This window comes from Schistocerca cancellata, chromosome 5 (assembly GCF_023864275.1).
Source record: "Schistocerca cancellata isolate TAMUIC-IGC-003103 chromosome 5, iqSchCanc2.1, whole genome shotgun sequence".
In the NCBI taxonomy this organism is placed as follows: Eukaryota; Metazoa; Arthropoda; class Insecta; order Orthoptera; family Acrididae; genus Schistocerca; species Schistocerca cancellata.
In genome coordinates, this window is record NC_064630.1 from 209,720,542 (window position 1) to 209,744,759 (window position 24,218).

The following is a 24,218-nucleotide window of genomic DNA, read 5'->3' on the forward strand; positions in this document are numbered from 1 at the left end:
TCATGGAACCCTTTTGGAGCAACATATGGTCGAACCCAGTACAATATAACAGACATGCACGGTGGATACAAGCAGAAACAGGCACATATAAAATGATACCAAAAATGCCTGAAGTGATAATTTTGCACCATGAAGTCACCCCAGCAATTAATTCTACGCACAATTGGAAAGCCTCTGGAAAAGATAAAATAGCAAATTTCTGGCTAAAGAAGTTCACCTCAACACATTCACATCTAACTAAATTATTTAACAGTTACATTGCGGACCCATACACAGTCCCTGATACTCTTACACAAGGAATAACTTATCTGAAACCTAAAGATCAAGACACAGCAAACCCAGCAAAATATCACCCCATAACATGCCTTCCAACAATATACAAAATATTAACTTCAATTATTACACAGAAATTTTTGACACATACAACACAGAAGAAAATTATAGATGAAGAACAAAAAGGCTGCTGCAAAGGAGCACGTGGATGTAAAGAGCAACTGATAATAGATGCAGAAGTGACATATCAAGCTAAAACTAAACAAAGGTCGCTACACTACACATAAATTGATCACCAGAAAGCTTTTGATAGTGTACCCCACTCATGGTTACTAAAATATACCAAGTAGATCCTAAATTGATATAGTTCCTAAACGTAGTAATGACACATTGGAAAACCACACTTAATATCCAAACAAATTCAAATAATATCAAATCACAGCCAATACAGATTGAGCGTGGAATATACCAAGGAGACTCATTAAGTCCTTTCTGGTTCTGCCTTACTCTGGACCCACTATCCAACACCGCACGAGGTGGCGCAGTGGTTAGCACACTGGATTCGCATTCGGGAGGACGACGCTTCAATCCCGCTTCCGGCCATCCTGATTTAGGTTTTCTGTGATTTCCCTAAATCGCTCCAGGCAAATGTCGGAATGGTTCCTCTGAAAGGGCACAGCCGACTTCCTTCCCTAAAAACCCAATGAGACCGATCACCTCGCAGTTTGGTCTATTCTCCCAAACAACTCCAACTCCACTAGCCAACATGCTAAATAATACAAATTATGGATATAATATTACTGGAACATACCAACACAAAATTACACATTTGCTATATATGGATGATCTAAAACTACTGGTAGCAACAAATCAACAACTCAACCAATTACTAAAGATAACAGAAGTATTCAGCAATTATATAAATATGGCTTTTGGAACAGACAAATGTAAGAAAAATAGCACAATCAACGAAAAACACACTAAAGAAGAAGATTACATATTGGATAACCACAGCGACTGCATAGAAGCGATGGAAAAAATACATGCCTATAAATATCTAGGATACAGACAAAAATAGGAATAGATAATACAAATATTAAAGGAGAACTAAAAGAAAAATATAGGCAAGGACTAACAAAAATACTAAAAAGAGAATTGACAGCAAGAAACCAAATAAAAGCTATAAATAACTATGCTATACCAATATTGACCTACTCATTTGGAGTAGTGAAATGGAGTAACACAGACCTAGAAGCACTCAATACACTTACACGATCACAATGCCACAAATATAGAATACATCACATACATTCTGCAACAGAAAGATTCACATTAAGCAGAAAGGGAGGAGGAAGGGGATTTATCAACATAAAAAACCTAAATTATGTACAGGTAGACAATTTAAGAAAATTCTTTGTAGAACGAGCAGAAACAAGCAAAATACACAAAGCAATCACTCATATAAATACATCGGCTACACCATTGCAATTTCATAACCACTTCTACAACTCTGTAGATCACATAACATCAACAGATACTAAGAAAGTAAATTGGAAAAAGAAAACACTACATGGCAAGCACCTGTATCATCTAACACAGCCAAACATCGATCAAGATGCACCCACCATTTGGCTAAGAAAAGGCAATATATACAGTGAGACAGAAGGATTCATGATTGCAATACAGGATCAAACAATAAACACCAGATATTACAGCAAGCATATTATTAAAGATCCCAATACCACAACAGATAAATGCAGACTTTGAAAACAACAAATAGAAACAGTAGATCACATCACAAGCGGATGTACAATACTAGCAAATACAGAATACACCAGAAGACATGACAATGTAGCAAAAATAATGCTTCAACAACTTGCCATACAACGTAAGCTAATGAAACAACACGTTCCCACATACAAGTATGCACCACAAAATGTACTGGAGATTGATGAATACAAATTGTACTGGAACAGAACCAATATAATAGATAAAACAGCATCACATAACAAATCTGGTATCATACTCACCAATAAAAAGAAGAAATTAACACAACTAATCGAAATATCCGTACCCAATACAACAAATATACAGAAGCAAACAGGAGAAAAAATAGAAAAAATACATCCAACTGGCTGAGGAAGTCAAGGACATGTGGCATCAGGATAAAGTTGACATTATACCAATTATACAATCAACTACAGGAGTCATATCACACAATATCCACCAGTACATCAACGCAATACAGCTACATCCAAACGTATATATACAACTACAGAAATCTGTAATAATTGATACATGTTCAGTTACCCGAAAGTTCCTGAATGCAACGTAACATATACCGTACAGTTAAAAGGAAGTCACGCTTGATCAAGGTCCGCGTCACTTTCCATTTTTAACCAGACATAACGTCTGAGAAAGGAAAGAAATAACAATAATACTTGTGACATCAGTAACAATATCGAAATAGTGTTAGACATAATTAGAATTTAAAGGTCTACAAAATGGACGTTTTCTGATACAGCTGTTCCTCGGAAAAGGAAACTTAAGCAGACTTCATCGGCTAAGAATGCTGGGCAATGAGGAAGACTTAGTTGGAAATATGGATGTACAAGCATAACGAGTGAGTACATGCACACTGATAATGTTCTTATTGCTTTGGTAGGTATGTAATTCTGAGCTGGAAATGTCATTTAGCTCTGTAATATAATCCGCAGGTTGTGCCAGAGTAGGGTTCCTGATGCTGAGAAGGACTTCGATAAAGTGGCGGAACTATGAAATGGGAGACGAAGGATTTTGCTCTGATGGAAACAGGTGCTTGTGTAATGTACATTGTGGTGTATACTGAGTGTCTTGTGTGTGAGACGTCATCAACTTTTTGTCGTGTTTTGCTACGACTTGGTCAATGGGAGATGGCGGTACGTCTCTCGCTACGGACAATTCCTTTTAACGGATATTTAGATGTCCAGGAGCTGGGAGCACTCTCAGATTAGTGATATCATGGTATCAAGAAGGTTGTCCTCTCTTCTATCGGCAGTGTTATGCTCTAAATTTACTCTTATAGTGGAATTTGTCTCAAGACATTTATTCAGGAAACATGTCACAATGAGTTACAGGAGTTTTGTTCGCCAAGAAGGCACTACACGTTATTATATTGGTGGTTATGGTATTATAGTTGACCTCTGCAAAGTTGATATTTTTATATAGTTAGTTAACTGTTCCAAATGAATAAGTCATTAATTGGAGAATCCTTTCTTTCTATATGATAAACAGGCCACAACAAAACACTATGACTCTTGTTACAATAACATGCAGGTAAAGAAGGATAGACTACAGGAGACCTCCTCATCCGTAATATAGCCAGAGTTCCAAGAGTGGCATGGAAAGCTATCCATCCAGTCCCACAGTGAGAACGGGATTACGAACACCCATAATCAAAGTGAAGCCAATAAAATATTGTGGCCATCAGCACAAGGTGTTATTTTGCTTTTGCTTTCATTTTATTTCGGTCCGTACAACAAGAAACATAGTTACACAGTAGTCCCTATGTACTGTTCATAGAATTCCTGTTGCTAGAGTCAGAATTCTGAGTCGAATTCAAAACCCCTTCACGACTACATCTACATCTACATCTACATCCATACTCCGCAAGCCACCTGACGGTGTGTGGCGGAGGGTACCTTCAGTACCTATATCGGTTCTCCCTTCTATTCCAGTCTCGTATTGTTCGTGGAAAGAAGGATTGTCGGTATGCCTCTGTGTGGGCTCTAATCTCTCTGATTTTATCCTCATGGTCTCTTCGCGAGATATACGTAGGAGGGAGCAATATACTGCTTGACTCTTCGGTGAAGGTATGTTCTCGAAACTTTGACAAAAGCCCGTACCGAGCTACTGAGCGTCTCTCCTGCAGAGTCTTCCACTGGAGTTTATCTATCATCTCCGTAACGCTTTCGCGATTACTAAATGATCCTGTAACGAAGCGCGCTGCTCTCCGTTGGATCTTCTCTATGTCTTGTATCAACCCTATCTGGTACGGATCCCACACTGCTGAGCAGTATTCAAGCAGTGGGCGAACAAGCGTACTGTAACCTACTTCCTTTGTTTTCGGATTGCATTTCCTTAGGATTCTTCCAATGAATCTCAGTCTGGCATCTGCTTTACCGACAATCAACATTATATGATCATTCCATTTTAAATCACTCCTAATGCGTACTCCCAGATAATTTATGGTATTAACTGCTTCCAGTTGCTGACCTGCTATTTTGTAGCTAAATGATAAAGGATCTATCTTTCTGTGTATTCGCAGCACATTACACTTGTCTACATTGAGATTCAGTTGCCATTCCCTGCACCATGCGTCAATTCGCTGCAGATCCTCCTGCATTTCAGTACAATTTTCCATTGTTACAACCTCTCGATACACCACAGCATCATCTGCAAAAAGCCTCAGTGAACTTCTGATGTCATCCACCAGGTCATTTATGTATATTGTGAATAGCAACGGTCCTATGACACTCCCCTGCGGCACACCTGAAATTACTCTTACTTCGGAAGACTTCTCTCCATTGAGAATGACATGCTGCGTCCTGTTATCTAGGAACTCCTCAATCCAATCACACAATTGGACTGATAGTCCATATGCTCTTACTTTGTTCAATAAACGATTGTGGGGAACTGTATCGAACGCCTTGCGGAAGTCAAGAAACACGGCATCTACCTGTGAACCCGTGTCTATGGCTCTCTGAGTCTCGTGGACGAATAGCGCGAGCTGGGTTTCACATGACCGTCTTTTTCGAAACCCATGCTGATTTCTACAGAGTAGATTTCTAGTCTCCAGAAAAGTCATTATACTCGAACACAATACGTGTTCCAAAATTCTACAACTGATCGACGTTAGAGATATAGGTCTATAGTTCTGCACATCTGTTCGACGTCCCTTCTTGAAAACGGGGATGACCTGTGCCCTTTTCCAATCCTTTGGAACGCTACGCTCTTCTAGAGACCTACGGTACACCGCTGCAAGAAGGGGGGCAAGTTCCTTCGCGTACTCTGTGTAAAATTCAACTGGTATCCCATCAGGTCCAGAGGCCTTTCCTCTTTTGAGCGATTTTAATTGTTTCTCTATCCCTCTGTCGTCTATTTCGATATCTACCATTTTGTCATCTGTGCGACAATCTAGAGAAGGAACTACAGTGCAATCTTCCTCTGTGAAACAACTTTGGAAAAAGACATTTAGTATCTCGGCCTTTAGTCTGTCATCTTCTGTTTCAGTACCATTTTGGTCACAGAGTGTCTGGACATTTTGTTTTGATCCACCTACCGCTTTGACATAAGACCAAAATTTCTTAGGATTTTCTGCCAAGTCAGTACATAGAACTTTACTTTCGAATTCATTGAACGCCTCTCGCATAGCTCTCTTCACACTACATTTCGCTTCGCGTAATTTTTGTTTGTCTGCAAGGCTTTCGCTATGTTTATGTTTGCTGTGAAGTTCCCTTTGCTTCCGCAGCAGTTTTCTAACTCGGTTGTTGAACCACGGTGGCTCTTTTCCGTCTCTTACGATCTTGCTTGGCACATACTCATCTAACGCATATTGTACGATGGTTTTGAACTTTGTCCACTGATCCTCAACACTATCAGTACTTGAGACAAAACTTTTATGTTGAGCCAACAGGTACTCTGAAATCTGCTTTTTGTCACTTTTTCTAAACAGAAAAATCTTCCTACCCTTTTTAATATTCCTATTTACGGCTGAAATCATCGATGCCGTAACCGCTTTATGATCACTGATTCACTGTTCTGCGTTAACTTTTTCAAATAGTTCGGGTCTGTTTGTCACCAGAAGGTCTAATATGTTATCGCCACGAGTCGGTTCTCTGTTTAACTGCTCAAGGTAGTTTTCAGATAAAGCACTTAAAAAAATTTCACTGGATTCTTTGTCCCTGCCACCCGTTATGAACGTCTGAGTCTCCCAGTCTATATCCGGCAAATTAAAATCTCCACCCAGAACTATAACATGGTGGGGAAATCTACTCGAAATATTTTCCAAATTATCCTTCAGGTGCTCAGCCACAACAGCTGCTGAGCCAGGGGGCCTATAGAGACATCCAATTACCATGTCTGAGCCTGCTTTAACCGCGACCTTCACCCAAATCATTTCATATTTCGGATCTCCGTCAATTTCCTTCGATACTATTGCACTTCTTACCGCTATAAACACGCCTCCCCGACGTAACTAAAGAGACAGTAACTTTCTGAACGACAATACAGCTTTTTTCCTTTCATTCTCACAGTTTATGGCCAGCTAATGGATAACCCCAGGAATGTTACTTTTATTTTAGACCAACACAAGCAGCACCAGGACTGCTTGGATGTAGCTCTGGTTAGTAATCATCTCTGATAACATCATAGCGGCAATACGTCATGTAGATCAGCTCACAACGTGTCCACATATACATGCATTTCTTCATAGATACTCTTCAAGTCCCAATGTGGTGCATTTTGGAGTGCATTTTATATCAGTACTATACACTTCCCTTCCTATTCCACTCGCAAGAGGTGCGAAAGAGAAACGAGTGGCTGTTTGCCTCTGTAAAGACCTAATTTCTCATATCTTCCTGGTCCTTACGCGAAATGTTACTTGCCAGCAGTAGAATCGTTCTGTAGTCAGCTTCGAACGGAGTTCTCTACATTTTTCAGCAGTTTTGAAAAAGGTACGTTCTCACCTCCAGAAATTGCCATTTCATTTTGCCGTGCTATTCGCGTACCGATAGAACCTACCAATAACAAATCTAGCAGCCAGCTTCATGTCTTCCTTTAATTCTACCTGGTGTGGATGAAATTCAGTGGAGCAGTATTCAAGAATGGAATGTAGTAGTATTCTGTGTGCTATCTCTTTTATACTCGTACATAAGCTGCGTTTTCCCAAAATTCTCCCCATAAACCGATGTCGACCATTCGCCTGCTCTATTACCGTCCTTACGTGCTCGACCTGTTTCATATCGCTTTCCAGCATTACGCCTAGACAGTTAATCGACATGTTGGTGTCAACCAGCACACCACTAATGATGTATTCGAATATTGCAGAAGTGTTTTTCCTACTCGTTTGCATTATCTTACACTGTTGTACATTTAGAGCAAGCAGCCATCTGTCACACCAAATAGCAACAATGCTTAAGTCAACTTGTATCCTCCTACAATCACTCAACGACAACAGCATCCCTCACATCACAGCATCATCAGCAAACTGCCGCAGATTGCTGCTCATCATGTCCATCGTGTAGATAGAGAGTAAGGGCAGTACTATCACACTTCCTTGGGGCGCCACTGACGTCATTGTCTATGATACACACTTGCCGTCGAGGACAAAGTAGTTTATTATATTACTTTAGGAGCTGATTGGCTGATTGAGTAGAGGGGGACCAAACATTGAGGTCATCGGTCCAATAGAACAAGGGAGGGATGCGGAATGAAGTCTGCCGCGCTCTTTCAAAGGAACCATCCAAGCATTTGCCTGAAGAGATTTAGGTAAATCACGGAAAACCTAAATCAGGATGGTCGGACGCGGGTTTGAACTGTCTTCCTGCCGAATGTAATTCCAGTGTGCTAAGCACTGCCACCTCGCTCGGTTACTTAAGAAGTCTTCGAGCCGATCACATATCTGGTAACCTACGCTCGGACCTTCGTCAACAGTCTGCAGTGAGACATCGTTTCAAATTCCTTCTGTAAATCTAAATAATATTGAATCTGCCTGTTTCCCTTCACCCATGGTTCGCAGAATATCATGTGACAAAAGTGCACTCTGAATTTTGTAGGAGTGAGTCTTTTTAAACCATTGCTGATTCGTGGGCAGAAGATGATCCTTCGTACTGTCCGTTAATAGAAAAGGCAGGGCCGGGCCTTTCCTCACCAGACGTCCATATCCTGCACGGCATATCATAAACAGAATGTGAACATATACCTAACACCAGAACGGTTCCGTTCCACTGTGGCCAAATGAGTTACTAACGGACGACGTGTACCATTGCTTGCGTCGAGAGAGAGGCAGCTCTCTGTATATCTCACAAAGCTTTTTGACAGCATTGAGGAAGTTATGTTCACAGCAGAGGGGATCAAGCAAGCAAACGTTTACCAGTGACAGAATCAGGTCCAGCATTTTAGACACTTTAAAAGTTACACATACTAAGATTATAGTATGCCATCGACATTCCGTCTGTTTAAAACGAAATAAATATATTGATATATAATACTAGGAAACTACACCGCAAAGTACCCGTTATATGCATAAACACAGTTATCCGAACACGTTACGTAGTGCTCTTCAATGTAGAACTGAATAGGTCATTAGAGGTGCTGACAACCTTACCGTATCTGCACTCTGATCGTTGGACAGATATTAATTTGATTTTTAATTTAGTTCCCTAGAATTATTCTACAGCCTTTCACTTTCCTTTTAAACAGATAATCTAATGAAGACTTGCTGGAAACCGATTAACGTAGGTTTTGAGTGACCTGAGTCTGAAAAATGCAATGAAGGAATTCAACTTTCAAATTTAATATATTAAGGTGCTCGGATTGTTTTTGATGTTTACTGGCACTTGAGACAAACAGTGGTATTTCACCAGGAAAACGTTGGGCATTCTGTTTTGTTTTTTTAGTTCATATCTTCTTCTCAGCCGGCCGCTGTGGCCGAGCGGTTCTAGGTGCTTCAGTGCAGAACAGCGCTGCTGCTACGATCGGTTTAGTTAGGTTTAAGTAGTTCTAAGTCTAGGGGACTGATGAGCTCAGATGTTAAGTCCCATAGTGCTTAGAGCCATTTTCTTCTGCTTAGAGTAGCAGTTGCAACCTACGTCCCCATTTACTTGATGTATGTGTTCTGATCTTCGCCATCCTCTACAGTTTTCACTCTTTACAGCTGCCTTTAGTACCATAGATGCCATAGATATCATTCAGTGATGTCTTAACAGATGTCCTATCATGCTGACCTTCATCTTGTCAGTGTTTCTCTTATATACCTCTCCGATTCTGCGCTGAATCTCTTCATTCCTTACCGTATGAATACATTTAATTTTCTAATTTTTCTTTGCCACTACATCTCAAATGCTTCGATTCTCTTCTCTTCCAGTTTTCCCATAGTCCATGTTTCACTACCACACAGTGCTCCACTCAAAACGTGCATTCTCAGAAATTTCTTCCTCAAAGCTTCTGTTTGATACTAGTGCTAGTCTGCTTTTGATGTTCCCCTTGCTTCCTCCATCATGGGTTATTTTGCTGCCTACGTGACCTCCAATTATGATGTTAAGTTTCTTGCTGTTCTCATTTTTGCTACTTCTCATTGCTTTTGCCTTCCATTTATTTACTCTTTAACCATGTTCTATAATCAGTAGACTGTTCGTTGCATTCTACAAATCCTGTAATTCTTCTTCCCTGACAATGACGATAGCAATGTCATCAGCGAATCATATCATTGATATCCTTTCGCCCTGAATTTTAGTGTCAACATGAACATTTCTTTGCTTCCGTCATTGCTGCTTAGAGGTTTAGATTAAACGGTAGGGGCGAAAGACTACATTCCTTTCTTACACCCTTTTTAATTCGAGCACCTCGTTCTTTGCCTTCGAGGAGTATTCTTCCCTATTGATTCTTGCACATACTACATATTACCAATCTTTGGCAATAGCTTATCCCTATTTTTCTCAGAATTTCCAAAATTTAGCACCATTTTACACATTGAACGCTTTTTCCAAGGTCCAGAAATCCTTCGAACATGCTTCGGTTTTTTTCAGTCTTGTTCCCATTATAAACCGCAAAGCAAGATATGCCTTTCTAGAACGCTTACCTTTCTTAAAGGTAAACTGATTGTCATCTGATAGACCCTCAACTTTCTTTTGCATTTTTCTGTATATTATTTTTGTTATTTACTTAGATTCATGAGCTGTTAAGCTGACTGTGCGATAATTCTCGCACTTGCCGGATCTTCCTGTCTTCCGAATTGTATTGATGATGTTTTCCTAAAGCTTGATGGTATATTGCCATTATCAAATGTTGTACACACAAAGGTTATCACTACCCCCATGAATAAAAAAATCTGATGGAATGTTGTGTATCCCCTCTTCGGTACTTGATCCGATGTCGTCCAAGCTCTTTTAACTTCCGACTCTTATACTGGATCCCCTATCTCGTCCGTACAGTCTCCTGATTAATCTTCTGTCACGTCACCAGACAAGTCCTCCTCCACATGGAGGCCTTCAGTGGACTCTTTCCACATATCCGCTCCCTCCTCTGCATTTAACAGTGGAATTCCCATTGTACTTTTAACGTTACTTTTGACTGTTTTGACATTTCTCTATGCTGTTTCAGTCCTTCCGACTATTATTTATTTTTCGATTTCTTCACGTTTGACATGTAGACATTTTGCTTAGCTTCCCTGCATTTCCTACAAACATCAAAAAAGTTTTGCATCACCCCGGTTCCCAGAACTCCTGAAGGTTGACGTTGACTGTGGATATTGTATCACAGACACTGTCCCTTTGACTGTTCCGAAACGTCACTAAATCCGCCCAAACATGTAAACAACCAACATGGGGAGCGCCTATTAGACGGAGCGGGTCCGACAGCCGATCAGTTCCTTTCATTCCAGCAGGATGGAGGTGCACGGCTCGTGTTGTCTGTAGTTCAACTAGGCCTAGAAGGTCAATACCGCGGTTCGATCACTTCCGCATTGTTACTTTGTGCCAGGACGGGCTCTCAACTAGGGACGTGCCCAGCCGTTTCGGAGTGAACCAAAGCTATGTTGTTCTGACATTGAGGGGCTACAGAGAGACAGGAACTGTCGATGACATGTCTCGCTCAGGCCGCCCAAGGGCAACTACTGCACTGGATGACCGCTACCTACGGATTATCGCTCGGAGGAATTCTTACAGCAACGCCACCATACTGAATAATGCTTTTCGTGCAGCCACAGGACGACGTGTTAAGTCTCAACCTGTGCGTAATAGGCTGCTTGATGCGCAACGTCACTCCCGACGTCATTGGCAAAGTCCACCTTTTCAACCACGACACCATGCAGCGCGGTACAGATGGGCCCAACAACATGGCGAATGGAACGCTCAAGATTGCCATCACCTTCACCTAAGAGTGTCGCATATGCCTTCAACCAGACAATCGTCGGAGACGTGTTTGGACGGTCAGGCTGAACGCTTTAGACAAACTGTCCGGCGAGTACAGCAAGGTGGAGGTTCCATGCTGCTTTGGGGTGGCATTATGTGGGGCCGACGTACGCAGCTGGTCGTTACGGAAGGCACCGTAACAGCTGAACGATACGTGAATGCCATCCTCCGACCGATAGTGCAACCATATCGGCAGCTTATTGGCGAGGCATTCGTCTTCATGGATGACTCGCTGTATGGTGGTACAACATGCAGTGTATCGTTTCCATGAGCAATAAAAAGGGCGGAAATTATGTTTATGTTGATCTCTATTCCAATTTTCTGTGCAGGTTCCGGAACTCTCGAAACCGAGGTGATGCAAGACTTTTTTTGATGTGTGTATTTATTTCATTCCTTATTGGCTATCTGTGATTTTTTTGCAGTTATCTTCCTTGTATCTACGCTTTTCGATCCAACTTCGGTGCCTCCAAGAAGTCCACTGCCTACTAAGCTATTCTTCCCAATATGATCCATTAATATCATTCCCTTATTTGATTTTCCAGTTCAGGATAGCTTATTATAGAGAGTAGATCTGACATTAAGTAAGCTGCTCTCGTGTATTTCTCACGGTCCTGAGAAGGATAACGCGAGCTGTTGCGTATTGTATAAATTTTAGTAAACTAAGATATGTCGAATCAGTTTGTTGCTTTTTAGGGGTGATAGACCGAAAATCAGTTATTAGTACTGTGATAATTTATAGACAAAATACTTTCAATATTTAGGGCACGTCAGTACAATGACTGGATGGGATATCAAACGAAGTACCAGAGGATTAAAACAGACCAGAAATAGTAAGCTAAATTGCGTTTTAAAAAGTAGTCTTCTATGACGGTAAGTGTTCAGCGGTACGTCCAGCTGTACGTGCGGAAATAGTTAACATCGCACAGTGGGACAAGTGGGACAAGTGTCTCAACAGCCAGGGTCAATACTCCGAAAATACAGGTAGTGGTTTCTGTAATTATGTCTCCGGATCGTTTCTTTTTGAAGGCCGCTTATACTTGGAAAGCGGTGATAGCCCGAAATCTTTTCGGAATTTATACATAGTCCTTCACAATACGACATCTGTCTTTCATCCACATGCTTAAGGAGCCATTTACAACTCTTGGCACCATGGCACCATTTATTAAGGTAAGTTATACTTGTATACCCTGTTTATTGAATATATTTCGTTTTAGGTTAAGGAAGGACATTCATTTGAATACGAAACCTTTATTGCTTTTATTAACATTTTACGAGTTTTATAAGTTTGGTTTTCTGAACTACGTTAAGAAACAAACAGGCACGATTAAAAGAAACTCGGACCATTAATGTATAAAATCACGTTGTTACGTTATTGCAAAATGTTCGGAATCACCTGTTGCATAGTGTTGATTAGTCGTTTGAATGGAACGTGTGTCTTCATCTACATCGAGCACAGTCTCATCACTTCGTAATGACAGAGGGTACACGCTGCAGGCAGGTGATGTGATAAGTAGCTAAAAAAACCGCCTTGTGTGACACAGCTCACTACAGACTGCATAAAGTTCCGACCTCATCGCTTTGTGAATACGCGTGGAAGTTCAATAACTTGTCGCCTGTTCGTGGTTTCACTATTCTCTAACCACTTTCCACACATCCTCACGATAAGAGTAAATGAAGAGCCAACCAACTTTGGCATTTCCGAGCTGTTCGTCTCTAGGCGACGGGCCGTAACAACCTGTCCTTTGTCAGAGTCGTTTATACCAGTACATTTATCCATTCGTGGCTCGCAGAGCCCGTCGCCCGAATGATTCCCCATTTGTCTGTGCTCCGCTTAAATGCGGCACTTTTCTTAGCTTCACGTGTTCGCAAAATCGAACTAGAAGGCATTTACCTCGTGGTGTTCATAATAATTCGGTTAATAATTTACGGACAGTCACACGTGATATTTTAATAGCAAATCCATTACAAAAATCTGAAGATTGTTCATCGAACTTCAGAGACTTGCCTGTTGGGTATTGCTAGGAGACACAGGAAAACGGAACTATCAGTAAGGACACCGGTACAGGAAACGCCATTATGAAGATAACGGAAATGAAATGGACAGAATAGCCGAGCGAACTGCATCAGATAAGAGGAAACCCAGATGATTATATATTGAAAGGTGGCAAAATGACAGAACGAATCGTGCTTGTGTAACACGGGTGCATAAAGCTGATTATCACGATTTGTTAACTCTAGAGAAGACCTTTACGCAGCGGATCTTGATAAATCGTGGTACATGCTTCGTTTGTTAATCACGATACACTGGTTACACAGAACACAAGTACGATACTCGAAACCAAGTACTTGTGTAGTCGACTATGAGCTGTAAGTGAGAATCTGGCCGGCACTGCAAAATTCCGTCTCAGTGGTCGTCGCATAAATAACAGCCGAGTAACAGAATTTGAGTATCGATCGGGAACAACACGCACGTGGTCGTCCGCTACGCGTGTTAACTAACACTTTTATTCCGTGTTATAAGAGGCTGTATAAGCCTAGGGGCTCTCGGTGTACAACACGATGATTTGCTCACTGCTGGAAGTGGGGCTGCGCAAACCAGATCGCATGTATCGAATGCCAAATCGCTAGATAAAGCTAACTTTGCGAGTAACTTCATACCACACGAGGTGCAACAATAAAGTAATGAGACTGATTTTCTTGGCAAGATGTGGCAACCCTGCAGGCTTGAGTAGGCACAGTATCTTTGACCTTGGTCTATAAGCTGCTTCTAGTCCAAGTGGCACATCATGCAACTGCTCATTCCTGAGTTATGCTGTAATTAGTTAACACGTGTTTGTGTGGAACCGCATAATATTGCGCAACGGTATGCCATTTCTTTTTGCGTTAAGTAGGGTGGAAATACGACTACAACTTACGGGAAGCTTCAGAAGGCTTTTGGAGTGGAGGTTATGTCAAGACCTCAAGCTTTTCGTTGACATAAAGTGTGTAATGTGGGCAGAACGAATGTCGAAGACCACAGTGGACGACCATCAACCTCACAGACGGATGTCAACTTGGCCAGGGAGAGTGAACTCGTATGATCTGCTCGAAGATTGTCCGTGAAAATGAATGCAGAAGAACTGAACATCAATCGAGAAACGGTTCGTCTAATAATAACTGAAGATCTTGGTATGAGAAAGATTAGTGCAAAAATGGTACCTAAAAATCGTACACCAAACAGTGAGAACACGAAAAAATGTGGCAGCCGATCTGTGAGAGCGAACGGAAATCTATCCAGAATTGTTGAACCGTGTTATATCACTGGTGAAGAAAGTTAGTTTTTTCAGTACTATCCAGAGAAAATACGCCAAAATTCGCAATGGTGCTCAAAGGGATCGCCCAGACCAAAAAAAGCTCGCATGTCAAAGTCAAAAGTGAAATGCATGTTTGTGTGCTTCTTTGGTTCCAAGGGAATTGTTCATAAAATGTGGGTGCCTCCTGGACAAACAGTTAACCAATATTACTATAAAGAAATTTTAGAATGACTTTGTAAAAGAGTTCTACGTGTCCGTGCAAACATTGCTGATAATTGGATTCTGCACCACGATAATGCGCTGTCCCATACTGCTCTGTCAGTACAGCAATTTTTAACCTCAAAACAAATTTCAGTACTACCACAGTCACCTTATTCACCAGATATCGATCCGTGAGACTTTTTTCTATTTCCCAGAGTCAAAACGGCGGTCAAGGGACACCATTTTCAAACAACACAAGATGTCCAAAAAGTTGTGATGAGGGTCTTGGAGGATATTACAGAAGATGAGTTCCAGAAGTGTTACCATCAGTGGGAGAAGCGCTGGAAAACGTGTGTGCAATCAGAAGGGAACTGCTTTGAAGGAGACAACACTAAACTTGACTACAACGGTAAGCAACATTTTTTTCACATAAGTCTCATTACTTTACTGTCGCACTTCGTATGCTTTCACAAACGAATATGTGTTCAAGTATTTTAATCAGCAAAGGCACTAACATTCTTTTGTGTTCTATAATTAGTCGTGAACGTAATTAGCGCTTCACAATCTAAGGACTCAAACATGGGAATATTAGGCCCAGGGAAACAACAGTAGACACATACGTCGACAGGACACCTGTTCATGCGGTTCTAGGCGCTACAGTCGGGAGCCGAGCAACCGCTACGGTCGCAGGTACGAATCCTCCCTGGGGAATGGATGTGTGTGATGTCCTTAGGATAGTTGGGTTTAATTAGTTCTAAGTTCTAGGCGACTGATGACCTCAGAAGTTAAGTCGCATAGTGCTCAGAGCCATTTGAACCATTTTTTTGACACCTGTTACTGGTTCCCGGAGACCGCAAAAGTACCTTTGTACAAACGTGTAAATGTAGTAACTATGATCTTGAGAAAAGTCTGGCGTGTAACATTCAGTGTAGAAGCACGAAGTGGGGCCTAGCATGGAGCAAAAAGAAGTTCATGTGAAACATAGTGCTAGACTACCTTGTACATCTGTATCTATATACTCCGCAAGCCACCGTACTTTGGACACTGATTTTACCCTCTACTATTACTAATCATTTTCTTTCCTGTTCCACTTGCAAACAGAATATGGCATAGACGATTGTCTATATGCCTCAACACAAGCCCCAATTTCTCTTATCTTGTCTTCGTGGTTCTTAAGCGAAATGTACTTCGTTGGCAATAGGATAGCTCTATAGTCAACTTAAAGTGGCGGTTTGCAACGCAGCAAATTATTACGAGTTATCACCTTGCATTGAAAACGTAGCTTGCCGTGGAGCCGGGAGGTGCGGAGATGGCTCTGACGCTCGCGCAGCTGACGCTGGCTACAGGGCCGAGCGAGCGGTGTACTTGACTAACGCTGCGTGCCGTGCGCTACACACACTGTCTATGAATCTGAAGAACTACTTTTAAATATTCTCGATCTTTTTCATACTTAGTATACCGCATTCTGTGGATAACAAAACAATACTACTAAAAATTCAAACCAATATCTTCGGTAATTTCGGAGATATAAGTTTTAATATAAAACACATAACAACTGTGCCGCCATTGTGAAACCAAGTAAGGAACTGTAATGTATTCAACTGTAGTATCAATTGAAACAACCAAGAGGATAGTTTTATATAATCTAAATTTCTGCAATTTTGTTTAGCTTCATTACCACGGATTTCTTACGTAATTCGTAGCACATTGGAAAATTATTATTTCATTGTTTCTGTTAAGTAAGAGATTAGGAGAGATCGAGAATGTGAGAGAAGAACATACGTAAAGTGAGAATGTGATCTTTTATTAAAACTATTTAAGTGTAAGCGTGAGAAAGTTGTTGAGTAACCGGGAAATTTGTGACGTATGTCCGAGTGAGATTCATTTTTTAAAGGGTAGCCAGAAGGGGCATTAAGTGATAAATTTATTAGTAATTTATTTTGTGGAACACATTTATTTTGTGAAACACATATGTTAAATCGCACTGATCAGATTTGTACCAAAATGAAGAAAACTGCGCGTTTGATCGGTTTTCGGAACTTTATGAAAAGCGACTACACTGTTGAGTACACTGGAAAAATTTGAGCTCTGGGATTTATTTTAGGAGATTTCACATCTGAACATTTCGAGTCGTTCAGAAACTCCGCGTGACGTGTTTCGCGAAAATTACGAGACGTTATGGCGAGAACTTCTGTACGAGAAAACTACTGAACGACTGACTGTGTTATCTCGCGACCGTTTAGGACGTTTAAAATATCGGGCCGCACTAAATATCTTCTTTGTGCTTTTGGGTGTGAAGTTGTCACAGAGACAGTAACATTGCATAATTAGTGTCGGGGTGTCAAATAAATACTTGATAGCCATTTTCTGTGTTTTAAAGACAATTAAGCAGCTTACAGGAAATGTGGATCTGAAAAATGGGCCAATGATTCCTTTGGAAGAAATGGCGGCCCAGACCAGTACTTTTTGAGGATGCAGGGACGATGGGACTGCAACATGGGGCTTTTCGGTTCCCCATATGCGCCATTTCTGTTTATTGACGAAGCCGTCCAGGTAAAAATAAGCTTCGTCAGTAAACCAAATGCTGCCCACATGCATATCGCCATCATCAATCCTGTGCACTATATCGTTAGCGAATGTCTCTCGTGCAGCAATGGTAGCAGCGCTGAGGGGTTGCTGCGTTTGAATTTTGTATGGATAGAGGTGTAAACTCTGGCGCATGAGACGATACGTGGACGTTGGCGTCATTTGGTCCGCAGCTGCAACACGGCGAACGGAAACCCGAGGCCGCTGTTGGATCACCTGCTGCACTAGCTGCGCGTTGCCCTCTGTGGTTGCCGTACGCGGTCGCCCTACCTTTCCATCACGTTCATCCGTCACGTTCCCAGTCCGTTGAAATTTTTCAAACAGATCCTTTATTGTATCGCTTTTCGGTCCTTTGGTTACATTAAACCTCCGTTGAATACTTCGTCTTGTTGCAACAACACTGTGTTCTAGGCGGTGGAATTCCAACACCAGAAAAATCCTCTGTTCTAAGGAATAAACCATGTTGTCTACAGCACACTTGCACATTGTGAACAGCACACGCTTACAGCAGAAAGACGACGTACAGAATGGCGCACCCACAGACTGCGTTGTCTTCTATATCTTTCACATCACTTGGAGCGCCATCTGTTGTTGAAAATTGTAACTACTGTAATTTCGAAAGTCTGTCCGCCTGAAAATGTACTGTTGTCCCAAGCATATTGCAACAAACGGTGTATTTCTATCGCTGCTCGTTTAGTTTTTATATGGATTTCTTTATTTGAAATTATAGCTACTTTGTAAGCTTAAACATATATTTTCAGAGCTTTGTACGTGTCTTCTTTCTCTGAGATATATTTTTCTTCAGCTCTTGCTAATTAGGGGTGTAATTTCTTCATTCAGTTTAGCAATAATTGGCAAGCAAGGATAACCCATTATATGTGATCTCGAAATACAGTGATCACCTTGCCCTTTAAGGCTAATCATTTAATGGCGCGTCGGACACGTTACAGAACATTTGATCGTAATGACTTGTATTCCGAAAGTCGTTGATGGAGGCATGTGTTAACGACAGGTCTGCACGTATGTTACTCTGTTGGTTGAGGCTTCAAGTGAGCCCTTCGAGGCGTCTTATTTTGCTGCTGCTGATATTCCAGATATATTTCAGTCATATCAGACGAACTGCAAACCTACGGCGTGCAATGGAAATAATAAGGATGCTTAATGAAAGACCGCAGTATGATCCTCAACTTGTGATACTCGCATGGGAAACGTTATGCGCAGTGTTGATTGCATCTGCCACGAATGCAATTACCTGGTCAGGAACTGTAACTGGTAACAAACACGTCACGTTTATTGGATCCTCCATAGGAATTAATAGTCATGTATGGTAACGTAGCAAAGCTTTATGGAAGCTAACTTCGGCAGCGGTAGCGGTAGTTAAATACTTCTGTCATTTGCAAGACAAGATCAACTATATTTTTCTTCAGTCTAAGTTTCATTTTCCCATAGAGCAGACAAATCAAAGACGTCCACTAATTTGATGAAGCAGGCACGTTCGCCATCTTTTGTCATACTAATTACTTCACGCAGTTAGCCACACATTGGTCATTAACTACAGTATTACTGACAAAAGTACTTGAGCGCAAGAAGAGACTCGCAACAATCATAACATTTGTTTTAGTTCAATGCGCCATCCGACATTGCGTATCTTGGTAGATCGCTTCAGTTCTCAAGTCCCGGTGTCAACTGAGAATTTGCCATTAGCATGTTCGACATGTCCCTAATCACAAGGAATGTATCGAAAAAACTAGATGTAACACACCAGTTCGTACATCCAAAACAGATATGCAAAATCTGCACCAGCCACACATACACACGATTTCAGCCAAACATTCACATTCATACAACAAGACTTGAATATGACTAATCACTTGAACATAGGACACGGGATTATTCTGTAGAGGAATTAGAAGGGACAAAAGGGGAATTAACATCTGGATATTAATGCTTAACGGAAACTTTAATTGCGTGATGAGCACTTTCCATGAATCTTTTGTTGTATGTTGAAGTAAAAAAATTGTGACAGAGCTTATTTTATGACATGATGACAAATGTTTCATACAGACGTACACTGTGTGTACACTTGTTGCCGCTGTACGCATATACCAGTGATAATAAGAGGTGTTTGCTGATTATTTCGATGTATACAACTACAGTTGCTGAGTATGGATAAAATACTATAAGAAGTGTTTTTTTGGTGCCCAGGGTTTTATGATGAATTGTTGCTGTCAATATCCTACATGATTTCTCGACGACCGACCCAGTCTTCTCCTTCAGGTGCGGGGAGTTGTATTATATATACTTACTGTCTACACTCTAAAACTCAGGTTAGAGTTCAGGCAGCAAGTATATCTAAGACATTTCGTTGCGCCACGAGAAGAATGGGTTGGCCGTCAAACCATCGTGAAAATAAATGGAAACAATTTGACTGATCACCCAAACGTTCACTGTTATTCAACAACGCCGAGAAAAACTGAGAGGCGAGGCGGCAGCAGGTGTCGCAGTGACCATGGGCTCAGCCTGGTGCTGATTGCAGGTGTTGTTATTGTTGTTGTTGCAGCGACCATGTGCCTGACGGTGGCGGTGCTGGCGTGCGCCAGCTGCGGGGTCATCGCCTCTCTTCTGCTGTTCTACGGCCTGTACACGGTGAGTGGCAATTCCTCGTTTTCTTTCCCTATTTTTATTATCAGTCTTCTGACTGATTTGGGGCGGCCAGCCACATATTCCTCTCCTATGCCAACCTTTATATCTCAGATTTGTAATTACATTCAAAGTTCTCTAATTATTCGTTCGATGTGTTTATTTAGTTACTTGTGCATTTATTTCACCTGGAAAGATTAGAACGCTCCCACCCTCTCTTGCTAGACGTCCTTGGTGATTCAAAACATGTAGTACATGAGCAGTATATATATATAAGTTTTTCAGACCGCCGTGAGAGAGAGAGACAGAGAGAGAGAGACAGGGAGGGAGAGACCGGTCGGAAAAACTATTATGGCTGTTGGAGTAGGTTCTGCTGAGAAATAAATGTTAAGAAGAAAATCGATACAGTGCGCTGTTTCCGAGTTAACTAGAATCTAAGTTAGCCAATCAGGCCACTGTTCACGCATATTCAACTAGCCCGCCACATACAATCAGGGTCAGTTGCTTCCATAGCGTAGATGATAGCGCACGAGAGGACGGAGCCTTCGGCTCCGGTTCCCATGTCCAAATTTTGTATCGCTCTCTGGTTCGGTTTTTGGAAACCAAATGAAGAACACGTTTGGCAACTCTTTAGATGGATGCAATAGTAGAAGTCAGTATAAAGGCAAAATTCCAGGAAAAGAGTAGTGCAAGATCTGAAGCGTACATGTATCGAATTTATCATGAAACTATTGGATACGTATAAAGACATAAACAATCATGATGGAATTACAAAGATTCTTTCAAAACTCGAGTAACACATGGGATTAAGATCTGGGATACATACAGGCCAGGGAAACACATTGATATCCTTACCTTCAAACAACTTTAAGGCTCTAGGAGAACCAGACAAAGATGCATTATTATCTTGAAACATTCCATTTTCGTCCCATAGGTTCCCACAGATTCTAATCAATTCCATTTCTAGCATCTCACTTTACATAGCGTCCATTATTTCGTTCAGCCACACGATCTGTGGTTTACCTTTACTACAGAAGGCTGCCCAATCATATCACTTCCACCACCAAAATATCATTCTTACCTGCTGCTCTATTCTCAGGGCACTCCATATCTAAATCCACCCTTCCCGTCTTAACTAAACTACTTCTCTTCATTGAAGATCAGTTTTTCCCATTCCGAAGTCCATGTTATACGTTTTTCAACAAACCCTAATCTTGTCAGTTTACATGACTGATAATGGTTACATGCTGAACAGGGAGAAAACTGCTGGGCTAGGACGATAACCCCATCATAACACATACGGTTTTAATCTTTCTTTCATCTAGAGTGATTTCAGATACAACTATGATTACAGGGTAATATGTTCCACAGCCTCATTGCTGAAATGAAGATGGAGATAGATAAAGAATTAGTATTGTGGCGTATCATCGTATTTGGTCATAAAGAACGCTTAGTCAGAACGGAGTAAGGGATCTGCAGTTGGACCACAGGACAAGGCAGTTTGCGCTGAGTCACTAGAAAGCCACCACTGGAGCAGAGAGCCACCTGGTCACTGGAGGGAGATCAAGGCCACCCCCACAGAAACGCCAGCTGCTGTGCTGCTCTGTCATCATGGTCGCAGTCAGAGACGCCGCTGACAGTGGCATTTGAGTGACGCTATGCTCAGGCCCCTCTTTGTGCTGTCAACAATGCAGGACATCTATTATTTCACATTAGAGGCAACTGAACACCCCAACGAGCTGTTCCTGATGTACTGTGACTGAGGGTCAGAATAGAGATGTTAACTGAACAAATCTGCTGTCACCCTAAAGATCTCTTTTCACACCCCGTGGGCGACAATCCGTGGTGTCTTGTAACACTGGTGTCAGACCACTGTTGTCGCCTTCTTAGAGCAATGTGTCAACCTACAGCCTATGGTGTGGCGAGCCCAAAAATTTTGACTGTATTTTTGTTGTGGAGAAAAGGTTTGATGGTTGTGCATTTTGTTAAGTAGATTTTATTTCAAGTATAGAAGTAGTGGATTTGTCCAGTTTTAAAATTAACGAAAGTCACAATTGGTTAGCGCCCGTTAGATGTGCACAGTGTAGCCTAACCCTGAGGGCCTCTCAGCGCCATGTACAGAATCAGTTCTGCTAAAATGTTATACTTGTAATTGCTGGGGGCATACGGCTAGGATATACTAGGAATCGAGATGGCTCATGGTTAGACGTAAGAATTAAGTTTAAATATTTTGATTTCTTGTCTTTTGATGGTTACTTCTCAAAATGAGGGTTGTGAAGAATAAAGCTTCGACAGAACCAGAGATGCAATGTGTGTCAGAGGTGGAAGCAGTATGCATATTGTTCGATGAGATTTCGGGATTGTAGCCGAATCACGTTGACTTCTTGCCATGATATTTTGGCTGGCAATCGTCCAGCCATCTTCAGGTGAGTGTCCGTCACTGGAGACTGCAAGTTCCCGGAGTCAACTTTATAGCAAACCTAATAACATGGGCACGGTGCACAAACGTACTGAGGACGCCGGTAGTTTGTGAAGGATGATGTCAACTCGACGCTTGCAAATGGTTCAAATGGCTCTGAGCACTATGGGACTTAACATCTGAGGTCATCAGTCCCCTAGAACTTAGAACTACTTAAACCTAACTAACCTAAGGACATCACACACACCCATGCCCGAGGCAGGATTCAAACCCGCGACTGTAGCGCAAAATCTTATAAATTGTGATGGCGGTTTTCAAATGGACAAGGACCGGTGATGTCTCTAATTTCCTCTGAGAGAAGACAGTTTAGCCGGCCGTTGTGGCCGAGCGGTTCTAGGCGCTTCAGTCTGGAACCGCGCGGCCGCTACGGTCGTAGGTTCGAATCCTGCCTCTGGCATAGATGTGTGTGATGTCCTTAGATTGAATAGGTTTAAGTAGTTCTAAGTGTAGGAGACTGATGACCTCAGATGTCAAGTCCCATACTGCTTAGAGCCATTTGAACCATTTGAAGACAGTTTATTCATAATAACACGTCTGGCGACATCTGACGTCTGGTTATAGGGATGCGGGCGTGTATTCCGACAGAGGGTGGACGTGTAGTTTTCACCTTTACGCACGCGCCTGCGCTCCACAGATAGGACAGTAGCTCCAGACGGCGCGGATTTCGATAGAGGACGTTCCTGTGACGGAGGCCAATGCGCATGCGTTTTCGCGCCAAGTTTTTGCTATAAAGTTGACTCCTGAAACTTGCAGTCTCCAGTGACCGGCACTCACCTGAATATGGCTGGACGATCGCCAGCCGAAATATCGTGGCTAGAAGTCCACGTGATCCAGCTGCAATCCCGAAACCTCATCGAACATTCAGTATGCCGGGAAAACTTAAAGAATCATAGTATGTATATTGTTAGAAAAGGTAGTACAATAAACTGCGGATAATGCAGAACTGCCCGGGTTGGTAGAATTGCGATCGTCCCAAAAGGGTGTAGATTTGTCAGTCACAATTTTAGTTGCTCCTTTTCCTGGTAAGAAACTGAGGATGCGCAGGCCTTTGTGGGATACCTTGGAAATCTGGTTCAGGTGGAAGATCGGTCTGATAATATATTATTGATAATGTTACTTAAAATCCGTCTTGATTGCAAATGACGTAGCATGTGAAAGTTACTGGATTTGGACGGGTTACTCCTGTAACTGAAATATCAGATCTGAAGATGGTTCTGAATGAACCGAAACCGGTCATATGAATGATAAATATTTGCAATCAAGACGGATTTTAAGTAACATTATAAAATCACTGTTATGTCTGTTTTTGCAAAAATGTATTATTGAGTTGGTAAAATTGAGACAAATGGTGGGAGCTAAGACTTACGCAGGATATACAGAAGCTCTTAAGGGAGCCAAAAAATTCTAAGAATTTAAAGAAGTATTAATCCAGGGATATATGAAACGATGATGATGATGATGATGATGTTTGGTTTGTGGGGCGCTCAACAGCGTGGTCATCAGCGCCCGTACAATTACCCAATCTTTGCTCAGTCCAATTGCGCCACTTTCCTGGATGATGATGAAATGATGAGGACA

The 24,218-nt window shown here is 41.7% G+C and overlaps 1 protein-coding gene across 1 annotated transcript in view; it reads left to right on the forward strand.

The window, feature by feature from the left end:
- The window catches only part of LOC126188451 (uncharacterized), a 739,971-nt gene that overhangs the window by 485,030 nt on the left and 230,723 nt on the right, over positions 1-24,218 (forward strand). Inside the window, exon 4 of the mRNA XM_049930056.1 lies at positions 20,082-20,167. Coding sequence (XP_049786013.1) covers positions 20,082-20,167 — 86 coding nt within the window. The remainder of the gene's footprint in view (positions 1-20,081; positions 20,168-24,218) is intronic.